The sequence below is a fragment of the Gymnodraco acuticeps genome, unplaced genomic scaffold (assembly GCF_902827175.1).
Source record: "Gymnodraco acuticeps unplaced genomic scaffold, fGymAcu1.1, whole genome shotgun sequence".
NCBI lineage: Eukaryota > Metazoa > Chordata > Actinopteri > Perciformes > Bathydraconidae > Gymnodraco > Gymnodraco acuticeps.
The window spans coordinates 158-9,280 of NW_022990554.1; the positions used below are offsets into that span (position 1 = coordinate 158).

The 9,123-nt window shown below is 37.5% G+C and overlaps 1 protein-coding gene across 2 annotated transcripts; it reads left to right on the forward strand.

Annotated features, from left to right (window-relative positions):
• Positions 1–1,704: 1,704 nt before the first annotated feature.
• Positions 1,705–6,719, forward strand: sdc4 (syndecan 4; the record flags this gene model as incomplete). 2 transcript variants are annotated; one of them, XM_034227401.1, is given in 5 exon segments in its annotated part: positions 1,705–1,960; positions 2,218–2,261; positions 2,959–3,148; positions 3,704–3,866; positions 3,897–6,719. In XM_034227401.1, coding segments are annotated over 4 exon segments (642 nt in total), but the record flags the coding sequence as incomplete, so codon positions are not given.
• Between the last annotated feature and the right edge of the window lie 2,404 nt (positions 6,720–9,123).

Sequence of the window (9,123 nt, forward strand, 5' to 3'; positions counted from 1 at the left end):
AGGTATTTGAGTTCAACATGTAAGAAGTAGAAAGTACAGGTATTTGTTCAACATGTAAGAAGTAGAAAGTACAGGTATTTGAGTTCAACATGTAAGAAGTAGAAAGTACAGGTATTTGAGTTCAACATGTAGAAGTAGAAAGTCAGGTATTTGAGTTCAACTGTAAGAAGTAGAAAGTACAGGTATTTGAGTTCAACATGTAAGAAGTAGAAAGTACAGGTATTTGGTTCAACATGTAAGTAGAAAGTACAGGTATTTGAGTTCAACATGAGAGAAGTAGAAAGTACAGGTATTTGAGTTCAACATGTAAGAAGTAGAAAGTACAGGTATTTGGTTCAACATGTAGAAGTAGAAAGTACAGGTATTTGAGTTCAACATGTAAGAAGTAGAAAGTACAGGTATTTGAGTTCAACATGTAAGAAGTAGAAAGTACAGGTATTTGTGTTCAACATGTAAGAAGTAGAAAGTACAGGTATTTGAGTTCAACATGTAAGAAGTAAAAGTACAGGTATTTGTGTTCAACATGTAAGAAGTAGAAAGTACAGGTATTTGTATTCAACATGTAAGAAGTAGAAAGTACAGGTATTTGAGTTCAACATGTAAGAAGTAGAAAGTACAGGTATTTGAGTTCAACATGTAAGAAGTAGAAAGTACAGGTATTTGAGTTCAACATGTAAGAAGTAGAAAGTACAGGTATTTGAGTTCAACATGAGAATAGAAAGTACAGGTATTTGGGTTCAACATGTAAGAAGTAGAAAGTACAGGTATTTGAGTTCAACATGAGAGAAGTAGAAAGTACAGGTATTTGAGTTCAACATGAGAAGAAGTAAAAGTACAGGTATTGTAATGTAAGAGTAGAAAGTACAGGTATTTGAGTTTCAACATGTAAGAAGTAGAAAGTACAGGTATTTGATGTTCAACATGTGAGAAGTAGAAGTACAGGTATTTGGAGTTCAACATGTAAGAAGTAGAAAGTACAGGTATTTGAGTTCAACATGTAAGAAGTAGAAAGTACAGGTATTTGTAGTTCAACATGTAAGAAGTAGAAAGTACAGGTCTTGGATGTTCAACATGTAAGAAGTAGAAAGTACAGGTATTTGTAGCTTCAACATGTAAGAAGTAGAAAGTTACAGGTATTTGAGTTCAACATGTAAGAAGTAGAAAGTACAGGTATTTGAGTTCAACATGTAAGAAGTAGAAAGTACAGGTATTTGAGTTCAACATGTAAGAAGTAGAAAGTACAGGTATTTGGTTCAACATGTCAGACGTAGAAAGTAAGGTATTTGAGTTCAACATGTAAGAAGTACAGGTATTTGAGGTTCAACATGTAAGAAGTAAAAGTACAGGTATTTGAGTTCAACATGTAAGAAGTAGAAAGTACAGGTATTTGAGTTCAACATGTAAGAAGTAGAAAGTACAGGTATTGAGTTCAACATGTAGAAGTAGAAAGTACAGTATTTGAGTTCAACATGTAAGAAGTAGTAAGTACAGGTATTGAGTTCACATGTAAGAAGTAGAAAGTACAGGTATTTGTGTTCAACATGTAAGAAGTCAAAGTAAAAAGTCGTCAGAAAAATAAGTAGTGGAGTAAAGTACTGATACCAGAACAATGTACTTTAACGAAGTATTTGTACTCCACTACTTCCCACCACCTGTATATATACGATATTATGGGATGGTATAGTGACGGTGTTCTGCCAGCAGGTGAGGGAGACGGAGACCTGGATGCCCATGAAGACGACGCAGATGGCGGCCATGTCGACGCACACCGAGTCTTCGGGAGATTCGCCCAACGGATCGGACTTCGGATTCACGGACAACGAAGACGACGACGATGATGAGGAATATGGCGTCAACGATGGCGAAAATGTTGATTATGATGATGAGGAATATTACGATGATGAAGACGAGGTAGAAGAGAACGAAGACGAGTACGAGTTCTCCGGGTCTGGTGACGGAGGCGAGTCCCTTCAAATACTTTTACTATCCATTTAAACTAATGTACGATTTTTTTTTTATTGTCTTTATGAGCCTTTCTTCTTTATATCAATCAAACTTTGTGAACCTTTAGCTTGTAAAAAAAGTTCTATAAACAAAGTACTTCAATATAAAATAAGGACTGAGCTAAAGTATATTATAATCAAAATGAAAACAGTGGGTCTTTAGTTAGCTGTTAAACTAGTGATATTAATGAAATGATCTGCTTTCTCTCCACAGCAACAACAGCCACACCTGGAAGAGAGTCCAAGCCGTCAGTTAAGGTGAGACATTTCAATATTCGGCCATTTATTTAAGCTAAAAATGTAAAATGCTGGATTGAATTCCATTTCTGATATGGATTATTCCATATACTTGTAATTCTGCCTTTGTTATGATATTTTCTGGCACTTTTCCTTTTCCTTGTACATGTGATGTTGTTGTTTTATTGTTTTGTTTCTTTCCGTTATCTGTCGAGTGGGAAAAGTCAACATTTTGAGAAAAAAAAGTCCAAATCTGAGGGAAAAAATGACTTCTTTTAAAACTATTATTTTCCGCCTCGCTCATGAGAGTAACAGCTGCCGAAATTACGGCCTCGCCTACTGATTTTAATGTAACCATATATCGAGCCCGATCGTCGATTTCAAATGATTGAATGTAATTGTTTGCCTGTCGGCCATCGTAACCGAGCTCTTTGAAGATCCAAACATCCACGGTGTTCTTACATTTCTGATCGGATTGGCAAAAACTTCAGAATTTGTATCGACCGCCGTTCAAATGACTGTGTTGTTTTCCAAAAGTGGGCGGGGCCGTCATTTTCGCCCGGAAGTGACGTAGGTGTTGCTCTCATCTATGAACGGAACAAATGAAAAATGTAAATGAAATCAAAATATTATGGACGATTTCAAAAGCCGTGTGTTGCTCCTGGAGCTTCTTTGTTTGTTTTTGTATTTTTTGTAATCCTTTCTCTGCATCTTTCAGCCCGATGTGAACGACAACAAGATCCCCGAGGTGGAGCGGCCGACGGTCAACGAGGTGAACATCGTGCGGGACACTAACGAGATCCTGCTGCTGGGAAACGAGGTCAAGACCGAAGAGGAGTTACCGTCCAACGTCCTGATGGCCCACGCCAGCGAGGACAGCATCTTCAACAAGACCGAGGTCCTCGCAGGTCGGTACTCGCTCAGGAACACACTCACAGAAAGATAGATGTCGTGGAGGTTTGTCGTTAAAGTATTTTGTATTTTTGACGACGTCTCAAACCAAACGGGCTGTTGAGGCTAAAAAAAGCCTTTCTCAAAAGACCTTGAAAATGTGTTTTTGTTTTCTACGATATCCTGTTCTATATTTACATCCATGATTTTAAAACTACCCTATCAAGAAGAGAGGAATTCTTCCAGAAAACAAACCATGATATCATTTCCTCAGCTTGTAGGAATTGCTAATGCACGTAACTTAATATTTGGAGTCGGCACTAAATTAAGGATATAGTTGGATAAAATCTAATGAAAGAAATAGCAGGGATGCAATGATTGGTATTCTCAGCTGATTCTTTACCTATATTAAATAATATTAATATTTAACGTTTGTCTTGCTCAAAAATCTATTTCAAATGGAAATGTATCGTATCAGAATTGCAAAATCGGTCATTATATATTTTACCCTAATCGTTCTTAAGATTTTGCATTCTTCTTCTTCCTCTAACGTCCTTCTTCTTCTCTTGCAGCTTTGATTGCGGGCGGTGCCGTTGGTCTGATGTTCGCCGTCCTCCTCATCCTCCTCCTCATCTACCGCATGAAAAAGAAGGACGAGGGCAGCTACGAACTGGGGAAGAAACCCATCTACAAGAAAGCCCCGACCACAGAGATCTACGCATAAACCCTGACCTCCACACACACACACACACACACACACACACACACACACACACACACACACACACACACACACAGTGCCTCGAATCAGGAGAGAAGCCCCGAAAACTCAATCGATTGACTGACTCCTCCTCCCTGACGTTAGCTAATATTGGTGCTGCTCTCTTAACCAATCAGAGGCTTTGTTTTGGTCCTCTCGTCCCGGAGAAAAAGGAGCGACAGGATTGGACGATTTCAGCCGCGGTACACGGTGATCATTTCATCACGTCTTGTTTTTTATGATTTTGTCCCCATGTCAGGAGGTAAAACGTCCTCCAAACCCTCCCTTCTTCCCGTTAAAACACTAAAACTGTGCAATGATTCTCTGTCTCCGTACGGTACACATTAACAGTCCGGTTATTTATTTCCCCCCTTCTCCGTTATGACTCTTCCTGGACTGCAGCGTCTCACGTATTACTGTAGCATGTGATTTTTTTTTTTTTATGTGAACTTTTTATTTTTTATTTTTAAAGAACTCCTTGTAATGCAGAGAGATTTCAGAAATGTCTTTTTTGTTTTCTATTAAAGATCCCGTCATGATGGGAAAGAATTGAGCTCATGTCGTTCAAATTCCTTCTTTTTTCTTTTAAGAAGATATGTAGTTTAATTTATGTCATCCAATAATGTTTTTTTTAACCTCCAATTACAGCGAGAGGAGAGACAGTCAAACCAGGGTCAAGAAATATTTTTGCACAACTCACTAAACAACTTGCTGTTGTGTTTTTAGATCTTTAAAACAACCTAAAAAATAGTCTTTATTTTTCTATTTAAACCTTCTGGCATGTTTAGTATTGCCTCATGTTGGGAAAATCCCATCTGTCTGGCACGTAGCGCCTTATAAGTAAAGCTAAACTAATCCAGGAAAAGGAATGTGCAATTACTGTATCACACACACATTCTTGTTTTCCTCCATTTGGGAGGACCATGACTTGTTGCCCAAACATTGGTCCTCGCAAGTAAGCAAAACAAACACACGGTACTTCTTTTTTTTTTACCACTAAAATAATAACCGCTGGGTTTGTTTTTCTATCATTATGGTGAACTTGACTGGACACGCTCCTACAGGGTGACACACCTACATTCCTCACACATGTACACACTCACACACAGAGCTGAGTCACATGCCGACTGAAGCTGCTGACCCATGTTCACAGTGAAGCTCAAATAAATAGTTTCATTTTGGGCCCTATCTGCGATTTGGTTAGTTTAGCTTAGCTTAGCATAATGACTGGAAACGGTGGGAAACTGCTAGCGTTCAAATATCTCAAAACATTGAGTTAAAGTTACTGCACGCTGACAATAGATCGTTATATCCAATGAATTTTGGGCCAATTGTATCACACGGATTATCAGGTTTGTCCTTATTATATAGGAGAAAAATACTTGATATGGTAGGTTTCCAAATGTAGTTACCTGGTTGTAATAACGTCAAAAGACTGTCTTGTTTGTTAAACATGTAAAAACCATTCTGAAAAAAGAAAATCAGCATTTTTACAGAAGGTTAAAGTACTAAACTACATCAGAAAGCTTCCAGTAAATAAATGCATTGGTCCATGATCCGTTTAAAATGCAGAATTATCGCTTTTACACTTCTGTTTTTGATAAATCTTGTTATTTAGTGACTTTAAATGTAGCTATTGGGTGGATTTTGTTACTCTTTCGACACCCATGCTAGCAGTTTCCCTCCGTTTCAAGTCTTTGTGCTAAGCTAATCGGCCGCTGGCTGTAGCTTGACATTTGAAATGAAAATCCCAACATGGCAAACATTCCTCTAGCTTCATGCTTATTATCCATAACTTGTTAAAACGTTAATTGTCGTCCAGTGAAAAGACATTTTATGCTCGGAGAAACTGGTAGTTTTGGTACTTTCTGTTTTGATGCTTCCTCAATAAGCTATGCTGACAGTTTGTTAGTTTTATATATTGTAATTATTGGGTGAACCGGTACGCTCACATTTCTTTAGCTGAAGACAGCAGCACACAGCCTGATCTACCAAGGATTTGTATATAGATAAAAAAATGTTTTAAAAAGTTGGTACTTAGCTACAAAAATATCTACCAAATATTTAAATGCCAAATTGTTTGTTTTTTTCCCGCAGCAGTTCCATGTGATTTACTGTCGAATGTTTTTAATACTAACTCATCCAGTAGATCAACTTGTTTTTTTATTAATTTAACTGTCAAATTATTGTGTTGCCTTCTTTCAGGTTGGGGTGTTTCCCCCTTTTTAAGCTGTTGTATATGTGATTTAAAAAATGTATATACACTAGTTTGAGATTTTTTCAGAGGCAAATAGTTTTGAAGCTTTTTATTTTATAAGAGTTTCTATCTTTTATCTTTTTAGACGTTTTTGTATTTATGTTTTTGTTTGTAGAAGGATGTGTGGTTGGTGCTCGTCTCTGTTGTCAGACCGGCGCCATTACTAGATGTGTTTGCAGCCGTAATGGAACCAGATACATTTGCCAACATGTTTTTGCAAATTCAAGGTTGCTCCCACGCAGTTAGAGAAACATTTTCAAGGCTTTTTACCTCCCGAGAAACACGAATAATCTGCTACTTGTTTCAGCTAACAGAGGAGGAACTTTATGTTTGGTTACAAAGAAATTCAACCTCCCTGTGTCCGTTTTTATCGCTGTAATTAAATACCTTTCTTTGTTGGTAATGGCGCCCCGGTCTGTTTTCTGGGAGAGCGTTTGTTCTGCTGCTTAATGTCACAAACACCACATGTGAATCACCAATGGAGCGGAGGTGCTAATGAATCATTGGTTTCTGCAGGTTCTGATTTATTATTGGAAATAAAGCTATTTTTATGCACATTAACATTTTAAAACGCTGTCTCTGTTTTTTGTTTTGAATGTTTCCTGAGTGAGAGTCCAATTAGAGACACAAAACGGGAAGTGTCAGGAATAATTATTTAAATGACCGACTTTACCAATAACAAGTTAATTATACAGGATTATTACCTCTGTCAACAAAAATAGAATAATTAGAAATAAATTACTGGATTATTATTATATTTTTGAATAAACAGCGTAAAGCAAAAACTCCCAGACATTTCAATGATTTGTTCGGTTTGGACACGATATCATTTCCTTTTTGGAGGGCATAGAAAACACGGCATAACACCGGAGCCTCGCTGCGGGGAAACTTTGGCGCTGTTCCGAGTTTGGTCTAATCTGTCAAAATGACTGACGGAAAAATCTGAAAGCAGTCTATCTTAATAAAAAAAAAACAATGACGGAAAATATTCTGTTAACGCGGCCTCTCCCTCTGGGCTACGTTTGGGTCAACCCTAAAAGCGGAGGTGCTGTGGATGCTAAATACCAATCCTACAACAGCAACGATGAAAGATTGAAGCCAAGGGAGCAGTGCTCAGAAGATAGCTCTTGTCACACAGACACACACCTTCACGATTAGGCAGTTCTTTTTTCTGGTTGTTGGCTAACACAGTTCTGTGTGCCGTTATGTTCAGTCATCTTTCTTATGTTGATTGGAATACATTTACTTTGAAAGTAATTATGGGACGCATTTCTTCTTTCAATTTTCCTTCATACTTTCTTGCCGTGAAATAGGTCTTAAATTCTGTTCAAAGTGATCTTAAAAAGGTCTTAAATTTGAGTTGGAGAAACCTGCAGGAACCCTGTTAATATTATTAGTGTTATTATATACCATGAGTCATTGGGTCTACAGCAGGTTCTGATATATTATCGGAAATTAAGCTATTTTTATGCACATTAACATTTAAGTGTCATAAATAAGCAAACATGTCAGACTCTGCCAATAACAGTAAACATATTATTAAGAGTTAATTATACATCATTTGGTTACCTCTGGCTCTATGTTAATAAAAATGGAATAATTAAAATACATGTACAGGGTTATTCTTTCCAAAATGCTCTGCATTTGACTTAGAAATACTAGGTTGGCAAATAGTAAATCTCATGTGGTTATTTAGAGATGAAACAGGATGTATCTTTGGCACACGAATGACAAACCATGCACACGAAACAAACAATAACAAATAAATATAAACGGGTAATTATACCCGTTTATATTTTATCTTTTTTATGCTAAAAATAACTGGACACTCATACAGCAGCAGCTCCAAACATCGCTTTAATACCTAGAAATATTCGTTTTGGGGATAGAGTAATTACATATAGGTAATCTATTGATTGATTGATAGGTAATCTATATAGTTAGTTTCTCACCTGAAGTGTTATAACTTAATAACAGTTTATTCAAAAGCTTATTTTACAGTTTCCTTGTCAGGTAAAGGTTGATAGAGCTGGCGATGCTATGCTAAGCTAAATGATAGCATTTACATTTCAGAAGTGTGTGTGTGTGTGTGTGTGTGTGTGTGTGTGTGTGTGTGTGTGTGTGTGTGTGTGTGTGTGTGTGTGTGTGTGTGTGTGTGTGTGTGTGTGTGTGTGTGTGTGTGTGTGTGTGTGTGTGTGTGTGTGGACATTCACACTGAGTCATCAGACATGCTGCAGCCTGTCGGCCTCTGCACTGCGGGGAAAAACACTCACAGGTGACAGTAAAAAACTGACGAATACAGCACACACACATTCCAGCACTAACATATTCTAGCCACACACACACACACACACACACACACACACAGCTAACTTTGCAGTGGACTTGTTTGTTCGGGATCTGCGGAGCAAACAGACGAGGGTTGAAGTGCAAGAGAGACATTTAAAACTGGTTACTTATTTCTTGATTCACTTTCACAACACACACTGCTGAGTAGGTACTTATTGTGTGTATGAGTGTGTGTTCATATACTGTGTATAATGTGTACTATCGTATGGTAGTATTCATAGTATGATCACCCTGTATAATGTGTACTACTCAGATATTATCTCAGTATCAGAATCAGATTAAATGTCAACAGATTTCACATAACTTTATTAGGTTAGTTGAACGCAATAATATTAATTTGAACCTAATATTTGTGAATCTGTTGACATAATACATTTAATTAAAGTAATTATTTCAGTTTTTTTGTTGTACTTTTAGCATCTCTGGTGGTGACTATATACACACTTTTATCGTCTTCCCAGCAGCAGCAGCAGCAGCATGGTTCTGTGTTTGTTGTTATTGACGCTGTTACAACACACTGTCTGTCAGGAAACACACACACCTTCACACACTGTCGGGATTTTCTCTTGGAGCGTGTTTGGGACTCTCCCGGACGTGTTTCACCTGGCAGGAAGATCGTCGATCGC